Source organism: Alosa pseudoharengus, unplaced genomic scaffold (assembly GCF_046254945.1).
Source record: "Alosa pseudoharengus isolate Yale_2024_CS ecotype anadromous, Long Island Sound unplaced genomic scaffold, YU_APseudo_1.1 YU_APseudo_1.1_scf_18, whole genome shotgun sequence".
NCBI classification, from domain to species: Eukaryota; Metazoa; Chordata; class Actinopteri; order Clupeiformes; family Clupeidae; genus Alosa; species Alosa pseudoharengus.
In genome coordinates this window covers 28,020,973-28,036,586 of record NW_027468650.1, presented here as the reverse complement: position 1 = coordinate 28,036,586, position 15,614 = coordinate 28,020,973, and the positions used below count along the sequence as shown (strand labels likewise).

General features: G+C 43.0%; 1 protein-coding gene across 1 annotated transcript in view; it reads left to right on the top strand.

Annotated features, from left to right (window-relative positions):
- The first annotated feature begins 13,306 nt into the window (after nt 1-13,306).
- vopp1b (VOPP1 WW domain binding protein b) overlaps nt 13,307-15,614 on the top strand; it is a 44,701-nt gene continuing 42,393 nt past the window's right edge. Inside the window, exon 1 of the mRNA XM_076291347.1 lies at nt 13,307-13,661. Coding sequence (XP_076147462.1) covers nt 13,599-13,661 — 63 coding nt within the window. The 5' untranslated portion in view covers nt 13,307-13,598. The remainder of the gene's footprint in view (nt 13,662-15,614) is intronic.

Sequence of the window (15,614 nt, the reverse complement as noted above, 5' to 3'; positions counted from 1 at the left end):
GCTGTTACTCACAGTCTGGAAAACCACTCAAATGCACATAAATCAACAGATGTGTTTTTTTTTGTGTGTTTCTTATACTAAGAATTCTTCATCAATCCTCTATTTCTTTATCACTTAGTCTCCGAACTGACAATAAAATGACTATTTCTCTAATTTATGCCAAAGATGAATGGCAAACATGACAATTTGACAAATTGAATCCGAAATGTAATGTGATCCACACTATGTGCTCTGTCTGTGTGCCTGATAGCTGAGGATCTGTTAATGGCCCTGACGAGAGAACAGCCTCCCTGTGATGACCGTGTGCAGAGTGGAGCCTCCAGGCTAGTTTGACTAAATTGATTTTAAATCAGCAAATAGTCATTCTGTGGCTGACTCCTTTGGTCGCACATATTTTGTTTGTTTCCAGTACTAAATTCTATTATTTATGCATATGTTCGTGTTATTTTCCTGGCCCATTTTCTTTCTCTGCCAAATCTCAGTCAGCCTGAGCTGCACCCCTGGAGCCAGGAGCTGTTCATGGTGCTGAAACGGGGTGTTCAGTCACTGGCTCCTGTGATGAATGTCTCTCTAACTGATCCAGTGATGCTGGCTCTGACGCAGTGCTCAGGAGAAACCAAAATCTCTCTTTCAGGACTGGAATCAGTGGCTGCTGTCCATGGTACTGAGGGATGATGTCAGCCATTGGTGTTCATATCTAAAGATACTATTGTATGTAGGATTTCGGGGAGTGATTAGAAGAAATTGAATATAATATACATCATTATTTTTTTCATTAGTGTGTGTAATCATATTCACTACGTAATACGGATAATTGGGTTTCAGTAATCTAAGAGTCCTTCTATGAGCCCCTCACATCTACGTAAACGGTGGGTCTATTTCCACAGAGTCTGCTACGTTGTGCTGCCATGTATATGCAGTTATCCAGAAGGGGCAAATCATGCATTGCATGACTAAAGAGAGGGCCTTTCATGTCGCATAGGTCCTGAGAATCACTGTAGATTATTTGAATGGAGGGGGGTGAACGGAAAGAGGTCTTTAGTTACTTGCAATCTGCAATCTCACAGCTAGATGCCACTAAATCCACAAATCCACCTTTAACTATTACACCTGGGTCTCGTGCATTATAGAGGACTGATACTTATGATGGTCATGTAACATGTTCATGAACGATGTGCTTTTCAGTCTTTGCCTGGTTTTTAAGAATGTAGAGATCTGGTCTATGGCGGGAACACACTGACCAGTGGCAAGTGGTAGATTTTCGGCAGCGAAACGGCTGGCACCACTATTACTCCAGCAGCATGCTCAGCATCCAACTTGGTTCAACTTCAGAGCGTAACCCTAGGCTCATCAATATGAGTTTAACATATCCTAGGAATATTCCAAATCAATCCAGAGTCCATGCACAACCCGGTTAGGTGCAGGTAGATTGCAGGAACAAACTTAAATAGCAATAATAAGAACACACTACTGCACACTATTGACTTTACTCTATTTTATTTAGAGCGAATAATGCGTTTCTCATACAGCGTCCTCAGATTTGCTCAGGTATGGTAATAGAGTTAAGTCAATAGTGTGTGGTGTTCCTATTATATCCTAGGGACATATCGGGCAATCAGTAAAGTTCTTTGTAGGTGCCGGGCATTTATTTCCGTTTACTTAAGCTTCAGTTTCAAGTTGACTGACAATTAAGTGCATGTTTAGGATTATCCATAGGATTCTAACAAGTTTCACCGAGAACACACACACATAGCCTATTAGGTAATTTACTAAACCACTTTCAACATCTCCCCGTGCGAGCAGGGCATTCACACAACTGCGCGCACACACACACACACTCTCACACACACACACACACACACACACACACATACACTCATACACAGACATTGTGCATCAATGTCAGCCCCCTCTGCAATATCCCTGCCTGCTCCAGGGGTGGGTCCTATTTCTGCTGCATCAGCACAGATTTTATGAATGACTATCAAACACACACACACTCACTCACACGCACGCACGCACGCACACACACACATTCAAAGGGATTACAGGACTTGCATATGCAAGCGCACTATAAACACTATTGCATGCAAATATTGCACACACACACACAGTGGTGAATGCAATCACACTTTTATCATGAACACTCTTTTGATACACACAAACAAAGAGTCTGTTTTAAATTAGAGTGAAAGAGGAGATTGCAGCAGCCTTGCAGTCATACACACACATACACACGCACTCACAGACATTGCAGCAGCCTTGCAGTCATACACACACATACACACGCACTCACAGACATTGCAGCAGCCTTGCAGTCATACACACACATACACAGGCACTCACAGACATTGCAGCAGCCTTGCAATCATACACACACATACACACGCACTCACAGACATTGCAGCTGGATATGCCCTGCGGTGAGTGTAGTTATTCTCAGAAAGCACACACACACTCACACACACCCTATCTCTCTCTCTCTCACACACACACACACACACTCTCTTTCTCTCTCTCTCTCTCTCTGGAGTGCTGCAGTGTAAGTGGCCTGCAGTGTGAGTAATTCATGAAACATGCAGGGCTGTTCTAGCAGCTCTCTAATGATCTGATGGAGGGACAGTAGAACCTTTTGTACCCAATCAATGCAACCGCACACACATCTACACAAACACACACACACACGTTACCACCCCTGACCACTCACTGACAAACACGTGAAGCTGAGAGATGAACTGCTGAATGGTGAAGGTTAGGGTTGAGGTTGTTCCAATTGTTGACCAATTCTAACTGCTCATTTCTGACCTCAGCACAGTATGGCTTTGCACATCTGCTATTTTACAAATCCATTTACAACACTGTACTTAGGCTAGGGAATAAAATATCACCCCTCATGCTTATCTGGTGGTACCAAGACAAAGTGAAGATCCGCACACTGTCTTATCTAGTGGTAACCACATGAATAATTAAGCAAACCTTACACTGATTGGCTGGTTGACTCGTCTTATTCAACAAAGCCAAGTAAAACAGTTTTCCATTATGTCTGTTTCAAATAATGTTGCTCTAAAGTCGTATATGCACCTATAAGCAAAACCATCTTTTGACAACATCTGTTCTTCTGCTTTGACAACATCTTTTTCACTGGAAGTGGAAGGAGGTAGCAACAGGACAGCACTACAGAGACTGACCGGTCCGGTGGTGGGGCTAATGTTATGAAAAATATTAGAATATGGGATATTTACAGCAAAATATTCAAATGGGAAGACAGCAGGAAAAAAGCCAAAATATGTGAGATTCCCTGAAAAATGGGAAGGTTGACAGGCATGTGCACATACACAAACACTCCCCTAATAGGCACACGCACACACTTTCTCACTCTCTTTCTCTTTCACACACACACCACACATTAAGAACCCACTCTGCAGTCTGTGTCAGGCTCTGAATTGCTCTGATGGATGCTGTGGTGGGAGAGTGGGTGCGCATCACCTTCAGCGCAGACCCCAGGCTCCGTCTCCGTCTCTCCAGTTGCCAGGCAATCCCGCAGCGCTGTCGCTCCACACCTGGACCCCCGCAGCGACCAGAGGCTCCAATCCTCTGATCAGATCCGACAGGCTCCGTGGAATTAAGCCTTTAAGGAGCCGAGTGTGTGTTTGTGTGTAATTGTGCATGTTTGAATGAGTGTGTGTTTGTAAATGTTAATGTGTGTGTGTGTGTGTGTGTGTGTGTGTGTAACGTTGCTAATGGGCTATATGCCCAAACCACTTTCATCACAGTCAGAATATGGCAGGAGAGAAAAGGCCAGGTCTCACACACTGTTGTGATTCAAATGGCTGGTCATTTAATTTATTCAACTGGATTGCTTTTCCACATTTCCCCAAACACATGGGGCTCCATACGAACCCTGATGGTTGATCATTTTGTTCAGTAGATTGTGCTATTTATTTTCAGAAAGCAGATGGAAACATCTTGAAAATATATGTCAAAAATGTATAAAATGCAGCAAATTTAGAATGAATAAGCCTCTAAACATATGCATTGAATCCACCACCGCTCATCAATACCAATGGGCAAAATTGATTTTCTTGTTTTCTGAATTGCTTTTGTCTGTGGATGATAGGACCTTGTTCATCATTTACCACATGAGGTCAATGCTCAAACAGCTATAAATTATGGTTCTGTTCCACAGTCTAAATCAATTCACATTTGGTCCATTGACCGCATGAGGGAGGTAAAAACCAGGCACCTTGCTTCGCTTTTCATTTGAGCAGTTAAATTGTCTTGATTATCTCCATATCCTCTCCATATTCAGTTTTGTATTTATTACATAGAAATGCATACTATTAGCTCCTCACTTTTGCTATGTGGTATGACTTCTTAATGCAGTATATCTACAGTTTAACACATTATCAGACTTACTCCAGAAACAGGCTTTTTATGAGGACATTTATGTCAGGATCTGGCCCGGACTGCTAAGTTTGTGCCACCCTGGTGGCCATTTTGTGTATTGTCCTGTGTTTGTTTTTGCCTGTTCCGCTTTGTGTTACCTGCCTGTCACCTGTCTTTGTCTCCGCCCCATCTCCTTATTTGGTCTGTGCTTCCTGTCTTGTTTGTTTTCCCTCCATTTCTGCCTCCTCACCTGTTCCCTGTTATTGTCTCGTTTGGTTTCGTCCAGTCCTCTGTCTTTCTGTTAATTGGTATGTGTATTTCTACCCTCCTGTTTCTCTGTTCCTTGTCGGATCGTCTCTCTGTTTGTCTTGTCAAAGCCCGTATGTGAGTAAGAAAGTTTAAATGTAAAGTTTGTGTGAAGAATAAATTCTGTTTTGTCTGTAACTCTTCCTGGTGGAGTCTTGCATTTGGGTCCTCCTGCACAACCCTGACAATTTATCTTTGAGCAAATTGCAACCCTTACACAAAACAAGTTGTGATGTGGAGTAGACTATAAACAAAAACAGAATGTTATGACTGGCAAATAAACCCTCTATTTAATTGAGAATAGTGCAAGAACAACATATCAATTGTTGAAACGGTGTAGAAATTGAAATTGTCGACCAGGCCAATCACATCGTGTATAGAGTCGGTAGGCGGGCTTAACATAGGCCTAATGATGGCAAAGTTGCGACGGTTTGGCGTGAATTCCCTGCTATTTGAAAACATAGAAGATGGATGCTGCTGCTGGCGAACAGCGTGACATGAGTTAAGCTTTGTTTACGTTGGCAAAAGTTTGAACATCTAGCCAGCTAGCTCCGCTGGTGGGAAAACGCATAGGACTCATGAGTTGTAGCTATCCTATTGCGTGCAGAGGGAATTTGAAAGACCACCGTTTATCCCACCCCTCGGACTGAGCACTGCGAATGGTGAGTCCCCAGACCCTACATCTTGATGTGGGTCTGGCTCGTCAGGCTAAGATAAGACAGTTTCTGGATCATGCCTATGGTTTCTTTTTTTAACCAACGTTTGTTTTTTTGTTCTTTTTTCAATATTTTTTGGAGCTTTTATGCCTTTAATTCGACAGGACAATGCAAAACAGGAAGTGAGTGGAGGAGAGAGATGGGGCGGGATTGGACCAGACCAGACCAGACCCGAACCCGGGTCCATGGGCACATGGACCCAAATATGGTACAAGTGCTGTAGCCATGTGCGCCACAGCACCACCCCCACCCCCCAACCAACTTTTTGTGGATGGAGCATCAAAAGGAAATTCATCATGCATCATTACTTCTGAGAGATTCAGGAGTTCAGGAATACTCCTCTAATGCCTCTATCCCAATCATGGTGCCAGTTTTAATCTAATTAATTGTGAAATGTTCCTCCTTGTTCCCCTCGACAACCCAACTTTTTTTGAGACATGTTGGCATCAAATTCAAAATGAATATCAAATTTGTCGATTTGATATGTTGTCTGTCTTTTTGCTACTGAATTTGATTTTACGATATTTGCAGTTTATCACATTGTGTTTTTGTTTGCATTTTACACAGCGTCCCATCTTTTTTGAAATGGGGTTCTATTTTCCCATCAAATTATAATTAGGTTTAAGGTCTACGTAATTTTAGAGATGCCACAAAGAATGGAGAAATAATACCAGGTTCATGTGAATATTTTGTGAGAGTGCTTATGAGCTGGTCTACTACTGTTTCTGCGGCACTCGGCCTGTATACGTTCTCTTGACTTCGTATATTTGTACAATATACTGGTAGTGATAACAATCTTGTTAGTTAGTATACAAAAAGCATAATTCAATTCTAACAGGCTAACCATAAAATGAAACAGGTAGAGCTTTACGCCTCTTTACACTTCAGAACACCCCATCTGACTGCAGATGCCAATGCAGGATTGTGAAATCAATGTTCCTATAGTTATGAATGGATCATTGGTTTACATGTAAGCCTCGGCTATGATGTCAGATTTGGTCTCGTTGTTGGCTGTGAAACTGCCGAGTCAGCATATTCCAGCTGTTTCCAGTGTGGGCAGAAAGTGCTACATCATGGCACGGCTGAAAATAGTCCTCGCATGCACACAAGGAGATAGATAAAAAATAATCTGTATCTGGTCGACAAGCATGGTGGAACTCATTGGGAGTGACAGCTGTGTTTGCTTAAATAATTCAGGAGACATCAAAGTTCGCAGGGTTCTCCTGAATGACTGGGGACTCTGATGCGGTTAGCTTTAGGGATTCTTTCTTCTTCTTCCTAGTCCTCATCGCACTAGATGGACTAATCCTGAACCTTTCAGAATTCATACTTATAACGTACTCTCATACAGAAAAACACATTTGTTTTGTTAAGAGAATAAAACCTAATGAGAAAATGACTCATGTAGCAGTTAGATTAGGTCACAGATTCTACTCTTTTTAGGTATTTGTATACATAACTTCACAGATTAGCAGCTTTTAGTGCTCTCCCCATACCGATAGCTTTGGACATGCTATTTGTGTTCATTTGACTATAGGAGTGTTTGGAGGTGTGTTGCTCTCTGCACCGTTCTGTTTCATTGAGCTTTGCAGTAAAACACTGGGATCCCATATGGTCCCGTTGTTCAGAGCAATTTAGACAAAAACAACATTAATCAGTGCTGGAGATGGGAATTTAGAGTTTTTAAGTTCCACAGCATGATGACTTTGCATACAGCCTGTGCTGTTAATTAGGCCAACAACATTTCTGGATTGTGTATTGATAGATTTATGCTAATTTAAATGCACTCTACTAATTTTACATCTATAAAATACATAATTGGGCTTAGTGTGTATTTTTCATTATATACTGAGAAATATAATTAATTCTCATATCAAAAATATCTGTTGTAAATCCAGACACACATAGCTTTGATTATCATTAAATTCATTATTCATTAATATTTGGTTGTAAGATTGGGGGCATGACCCCTCCGCCAAACTCCCACCCTAAGTAAGCAGAAAGGGAAGTGGAAAACATTTGGCAAGGTATTGGTACAGTATATTTCTGAGGGGATATCTCTTAATTGCCTTGTATTACGATAATATACGATAATAACAAAAATATTACGATACTATTACATAATAGCTATTAATCATCTCCGCCGTTATGTTGGTCTTAATCATCTCTGCAGTTATGTTGGTCTGTTTAAATTGTAAAGTGGACCACCATGCTGACAAGATCATATCCAAATTAGGGGTAGTAAATAGCCCTGGGCTTCAAATGAAAAGGCTCTCATTGCAAACCACGTGGACCCCTTCCAAGTATAAGTATAAGTACATATACTTTTTTGATCCTGTGAGGGAAATTTCGGCACACAGTGAACACGCAGTGAGGTGAAGCACAACCTAACCTGCAACAACAGCAGCGCTCGGGGAGCAGTGAGGGTTTAGGTGCCTTGCTCAAGGGCACTTCAGCCATTCACACTGGTTGGGGCTCAAACCGGCAACCCTCCAGTTACAGGTCCGGAGTGCTAACCAGTGGGCCACGGCTGCTCCAAAGGTTGTCATGGCAAAAGCTTTTAGAAAAGTTATCTTGTCCATATTTAGAAAATGAAAGAATAAGAAAGAGTCTGTTGAATGGGCAGCCGTGGCCTAGGTTAGCGCTTCGGACTTGTAGCCGGAGGGTTGCCAGTTCGAACCCCGACCAGTAGACCACGGCTGAAGTGCCCTTGAGCAAAGCACCCAACCCCTCACTGCTCCCCGAGCGCCGTTGTTGTTGCAGGCAGCTCACTGCGCCGGGATTAGTGTGTGCTTCACCTCACTGTGTGTTCACTGTGTGCTGAGTGTGTTTCACTAATTGGGATAAATGCAGAGACCAAATTTCCCTCACGGGATCAAAAGAGTATATATACTTATACTTATACATTAAGTGTTTTTTCATCATAGGTATTTTGCATTCTTCTCGTGGCTTATTCCCCCTGTACACAATGAAAATGCTTTTGTTGTGGAGGTGAAGGATTAACAACAGGCAAAAACTATCTCCAAAGGTACTGACAAGGTAATGTTTCACAATTCTCGTGAGATGTCTTCAGGTCGACTATTCTTGAAGTTGCAAGGCTAGTTCTCTTGTTAGTGACTCGCTGCGGTTATGCTGTATAGCTATGCTAGTTGAATGATTCGCAGCTTGGCTTCGTAAAGGTTATATTAAAGAAGCCCTATGCAGGTCTGGTTATTCCTTCGCTGTTTCTGGATTTTCGCCGGATTTGGACTCGCATTTTTCACGACACAGCTCCCCCTGCAGCTTCGGTAGCAAGTGCCTGCTACGTTAAACCCCCACTAGCTACCGAGCTAGCCACATACAGGGCTCACAATAAAACGGTCGAGCAAACACATTGTTCGGCATCCGTTTTGCAGTCTTCTTCGAAACTACAATCTGACTACATTTTCGAGGCACGATTGGATACTTCCGCTGAGTCACATCCGGATTTCCTCGGACCGGGAACAGAAAGTTGCATATTGGTTTTTTCCGCGGAGAAGCGATAGGGGGAGACTAAGCACCCACCAAATGACCCAGAAAGTGTTGTAAAACCATCGACCTCAACCTGCATAACTAAGGTCATTTTTGCTCAAATTGTTGCATAGTGCTTCTTTAAGGTGAAAATCTTGCATAGTGTACCTTTAACATAACATTTCCAAAATCATTTTGATGGCATATAACCTCATATGACGAACGGCACTTCTGCCATTGTCTGAGCAGCCCTCTGTAGGTGATTACTGACTTTCTAGTTTTGGGTAGTAAACTAAACCCCCCTCCGAAATTTAATCGAAAAAGAGCTGCTAGCTACAGGAATTCGGAGATCTTTTTCTACAGACTACTACGGTGCATTCCCCCTATAAAATCGGAGTTATGTTCATACCTTGCAAAAGACGCATAGTTAGTTTATTATTGCGCTTCTCAACTGTAGGGGGACCCCGAGAACGAATCTTGTTAAGGATGTCTTTAAATGCCGGGCTGACTAAAGTTAAAACCTGATCCCGTACACCAGGTCTTGCACAACCCACCTCCTGCAGGCAGTTCCTCCACGTGAGGATATTGGTGTCTCCGGAACTTATCAAAATTAAAAACTAGAGAACTCTAGTGCATCGGACCGCTGATGCATTCACGTTGTGGTATTTAACATTATGTCTCAGACTATATCTTTTATCATCATGTGGGCCAAACCTGTGACTAGGTGCTGTGAGGAGTTTGCTCAAACTTTAGAATTCAGTCACAGGAGGCCTGACCTTTGGCCAACTCTGATCAGGCTCAGATGCTTTTCAGGATTAGCTTCCGACAAGGGCAATGTCGGAATAATTTTAAAGTTCTTACACTGGTCAAGCTACTTCATATGCAAAAATGGGGAGCAAGTCACTATTTATGAGTGCACATGCAAGAGATGCACTTTTAACATGGGGACCATACCTGTCAACACTCCCGTTTTTCCCGGTTTCTCCCGTATTTCAAAGTCATCCCAGCACCCTCCCGTTTTGTTATTTCTCCCGGAAAACTCCTGTAATTTGCATGGCCATCAAACTTCATTTTAAAATCATTGATCCATTCATTTTTTCTATTAGTCTGACATCTCCCAGGTTGCCAGATTGTGTATGAAATACACCCTACACATACACGATCACTTAGTTTCAGTTTCAACCGTTTTGTCATAGGCTAAAACCAGGCAACCCAAAACCCAAATAAGGAAGCGGGTGCCGACTGCGCAGCCTGACGGCTCCCACACACAGCTACGTTCCGTCAATGCGGCTCCCACACACAGCTGCGTGCATCGCGTTGCTGGAGACGCATCGCATTCACTTTAAATGGGCTCACGTGATCCGTTGCCGAACTGAATTGTGGGTCCGTCACGTCGCCTTTCTCCCGCTGCTCGCGTTGAGGAGTTCAGCTGTTGCTGCACCGACAGACGGCACCGGCCAATCAAGCCAATCTACGGACGGCACCAACCAATCACATTACGGTTTTACTTCAATTCATTTGCATAGCTACCGTCGGGAACACCCACTGGAATGCGTTGACGGAACGCAGCTGTGTGTGGGAGCCGTTAGTCTCGTCGTGCAAGCGGGTTAGTTGAATGGCCTAGGCCTTCTCCAGAACTAGCTGTTGTGAAATTGTTGGGAATTTAATTGATTAACACATTACATAAACTGTTATTGAGTGTTGTTGATACACTGAACTTGTGCCCTCGGAACCAAATCTGACAGCTGCAGCTTTGGACTTTTGGAAGTAGGTTGCAGGCAGGCAGCTGGTGGATACATAACTGGCATGAGTAAGGTAATGGTAAGGTAAAAGCAACGACCGAAATGCAGTGTTGAAACACGTGTATGAAACGTATTAAATATGCAAACACAGATCCGGTATAAACACTGACCCCCCCCCTCTCCAAAATTTTTTTGGAAAGCTAAATGTTGACAGGTATGATAGGGACCCATTTACCAATCCCATTACTGTGGATACCTCTGCTGCCCTTGAGGATCTTTATAAATATATTCATTTCCTAAATAAATATTGATCAGAACCATTTAAAGACCTCCAAGGATACACCAGTTTACATATAAATGCTAAACAAGTGTGAAATAAAGTGTCCTTTCCAAGATGGTTGGCAGCTTTTATTGGGCATGGGCTCATATGACACATACATTTCCACTAGATCCATTAGAGGTCTTTAGAGCAGTAATATCAGACAGAGGAGACCAATAAGTAACAATTACCCACATGGCAAAGAGGACACTTATGGAGGGAGATACACATGGATGCGATAAAAAAAAAACGCCTTTTGTAATGGTGAGGCAGTCTGCTCATAACCTGACTCTCGCCAGATGAATTTCGTTCCGCCTAGCTCCACTCACATCCATCTGGGATCGCTTCCGTTGAGAGTGATTTCGGCACCAGATTTTATGGTAGAGCCAATCAGGACGCAGGGCGGGAGTTGTGATGTAGCGTAGAAGCGACTGTGAGACTGTTCTCAGCGTCACGGGTTGGCTTCGATGTGAGTGGTTGAAGTATGTCAATAGATGACGGAAAAGTGGCTTATCCAATCATATGCAAGGATTTTTGATAAGGCCCAGCCTTCTGAAACATCTCTCCAATGGATCGTTCCCAGATGGATGAGTGGAGCTAGGCGGAACGAAATTCATCTGGCGAGAGTCAGGTTAGTCTGCTCATGGATTCAGCTCCATTTGCGAGAGGCCTGTGATTTCCCCCTTGTGCTGTTAGGTTTGTCAGGACGGATGTCTTGATGTGAGCTGCGTGATGCATTCAGGAAAAATATTGTCCCAATATTTGTCCTGACATGACCTTCCAGCAACTACAACAACCAAAACAAACAACAACAAAAAACAGAAACTAAAACTTTGCCAAATGTGTGGTGTTTATCTTCATGCAGTCCAGATGGTCAAGTGTTGCAGTGTGTTTGTGGGGACCTGCTTTTTGGTTCCCATATGTTCTCTGCAATGACTCTCAATCTCAGTTTACATTCATAACAGAGGCCTGACAAGGGGCGTGTGTCTCTTCTCTCATCTGTCTCTCTGCGCGACGCCTCCACATCTCATTGCCATGGCCACCATGTCATCGAAGCCGACATGCCCTTGCCAGGTAAAATTGCATCCATTGCCAAGCCCGTTTGGTGCGTGGGCATGAGACATGCTAGCGTCTACCCTCCCGGTGGCATTGTTCTAGGTTGTCTGCTGCGGATCCTTGCGTTCATGTTTGTGCGAGCGCTCTCTGGCTGCCTGGGCTGTCACAAACGCTGAAGATATTTAGGGCGAGCCCCTCAGATCAGGGAAAACTAATTGGGCCCCGCCATTGTTGCCTTGGCGCTTGCTCTCCCTTTCGGCCTGTCTCGGCTCGAGACGAGTGAAGTGCAGTCAGGTGATGGAAAAGCTGGGCTACTCATTCATCAGTGCAAATTATCGCATCTCGTTAGTGGTCCGTCATTGTAACAGCGGGCCAATTAATGAGAACACGGCACCAAGACACCGAACAGTCCCTCTTTATTTCTCCCCGTGGTTTTCCTTTTGTTTTTGTCTCTCTGCCCATTGTGCCTGGACTCCTCTTCCAGACTCATCTCTTGTTCATTTTCTCTATTTCACAGCTTCCCTCTCTCTCCTGACCCACTTGTTTCCATTTCTCTTTTCCACTTTCCTATCTTCATCACTTTCTCCCTCTATGTTGATATGCTGCTGCTGCTATGGAAACATTCACAGGCCAGGGTGGGGGATGTCCACCCCACCCCCCTCTGGTAGTCTACTTTGTTTATCATTTCAGCACAGTAAAGCTAGTGTATGAAACATTAGTTGGCCTATCAATATGAACTAATATTTGTTATAATAGATTAATTAGGTGTACTCTCCAAGACAAACCAGTGAATAAAATCATCAAGACAATTTAATCCTTTTGGCAAATAAAAGTAGGCCTATATCTAAGACGAACACACATTCAAGTGCACAAGTAGGCTACTTATTCCTCCAAATGGGCTGTGCTAAGCCTATTCTATTCTATTATATTCCCACAGATCATTTCATTTTGACTGACTTGAGTGCTTGCAGTGATTTCCTTCACAGTTTCCATTGGTCTAATTGTAGACTATTGTCTATTACTGACATTTCAATTTAATAGGCTATTTTATGGGACAATATTGACATAACGTCTAGATTTACAAATAAAAATCTAAATAGGGTTGTGGTAGCCTAATGTATTGCTGTGTGTTAGCTGCAAGTTTTGAGATGGGCCGTTCAGCCTTCCAACCTGACTTGACCTGATATACAGCTACTTTCCTAGACTGTCATCTGAGCGAGCTAACTGAAAAAGGGGCGTGGATTACATCTCCTGTACCGTCTTCTCTCTGTGTCCTGACGGCAAGCTTTTGACTTCATGAGGCTTTGTGTCTGGAAAAAGAGCATGTTCATCTCGTTACGAACGTCTTTTTTGGCGAAGATACCAATCTACAAAGGACTTTAACAAAGACGCGGTCCACGTCAGACAGGGTGCTATCCCGCATCGAAAGCGGACTAGGCAAGCACTCGCACTGGTGGATGTTTGTGGCGGCTATTAACAACGAATTATGAGGAGAGCTGCTTGTCCCGCTGACTGTGTTCATAAACCTACCGTGGCATGAAACTGATATCGTGATTGAGAAACTACATTTGTGCTCAGTCGCTAATGCAAGGAAAGATGGGAAACCAACTACTTGGAATTGTCCTGACGTTGGGGTTTGTTTTAGAGGTGAGCCGTTTGTTGTTTTCAGCAACCTGCACCCAGCGGGATCTTTGTAAGTGTCCTGAGCAACTAACACAATAGGATGTCAGACAATACAGCTTCACCCTGAAGATGGACTGTAGTTAAAAGACAATACTCACTTTGAGTGGTATCTCTCTAGATTTCTATCGCTAATGGTGCTCATCACATCACATCCTTGTAAGCGAAGGCAGGCGTACAGTAGCTATCTCTTGTGCAATTGTCCTTTGTCTCCTTACTATTAATCAAAGTATAACTCAAGGCATTTTACTGTAAACTGCGAATTATACATCTTAAAGCTTAATGTAGTTCTGTTATGCGATCAGGTTAGTATAGTCTACGTTGATATGAAAAGAATAAGAAGAATCACACACAAAAAAACTTAACGGTTCAGTACATCCTGGGAACTCTTTGTTTGGAAGAACGTGCGTTACCTTAATGTTAGACGATTTCTAGCCTACCGGAAATGAAAAGGACAAGACAGTTCAATTAGCATGTGAATGAGTTTTTATGGGCATACTATATGCAATATTACGTGGATAAAAAAATCAAGATGAAGCTTATAATGACTGTTTTTCACAATATAACTGACCTCTTGCCAAGACTGTTTATTCAAACCGTGCAATCCAACAAGCATAAACATCACCATCTGCCCAGATAGTCCCATAACTGAAGCAGCCATATCTGTGGACCTAATGGTAATGATTATTTCAGATGGCTGCAGGGCACTAATGTAAGATAGAGCTGATAATGCAATGCCAGTACAATGTGGTCCACTGGATGTGCAATTCCAGTGCTGTCTTTGAAGGCCAAGGCAAAAAAGCTTAGATTGTTTTCACACCTCTTAGAGTGTTATAACCTGACTGATTTGCGCCAATTGCTCCACACACTCCTAAAGCAATGGCCTGTTCAGCGGTTTGCGTGTTTCAGGACAGGACTCTCCTGCTTTTACTCTGATTTATCTGGCTCCAGCGTGCTGAGGAGTTCAGGCCTCTCCTTCCTGCAGCTCTTCCACACCCATTGAATAATGCAAGGACATTGTCTGCTTGTAGGCTCACAAGCCGGTGAGTTATGCAGTGCCTGGGAAGTTGTTAGCCAGTGCTTGTTTTGTGACAGAAGCAAACTTGATCACTCTTTAGCTAATTATAGAATACAGTGTAATGTAGGCCTTCTGGCAATTAGGCATTAAGCTAATTGAAAAGGGATAGTTGTTGCCATTGCTTAATTTAGCTCTGACTCCTTTAGTAAACCTCTCTACCTTTCACTCCCTCATCCTTACTCTTTCTCCCGTGTCTTCTCCAGTTATATTTTCCTCTGATGTGCTGATATGAGTGACTGTTAAAGATTACAAGGGTCAATTTGTGGTGGTTGGTTTGCAGAATTAACTTGAATGCAACAGCTTTTAACAAATTAGCACAGCTTGGTTATGATGCTAACCAGATTTAAGCACAATTTAGTACAACCTGGAAATTGTGTGGTGGTCAATGTTGATATTGTGGTGGGCCGCCACAAATAAGTCAATGTATGGGAAACACTGGGTTTATTTCATTAGACCAAGCAAATGTAACTTCTGCGTTTCCACTGTTGTAAATTGGCAGTGCACCAAAATGAATGTGCTCACCTGTTTACATCTCTCGTGTTTGCAACGGCAGAACAGCAAACATTAAATTAATCTGCTGTGTGTATGTGTGTGTGTGTGTGTGTGTTCGTGAGTGTGTTCGACGACAAGAGTGCAGTGAAGAAATTAAGTGACTTTTAGGCATTAAATAAAACATTGGAGGCCATAAATAAATAAACAAGCCCGCCCACAGAGCTCTCCATCTCTCTCTCTCTCTCTCTCTCTTTCTCTCTCTCTCTCTCTCTCTCTTTCTCCATCTCTCTCAGGCTGGGGCCTGAGCTCTGGGCTCTAGGCCTCTGTGTCGTGATGTTTCTTCCACATCC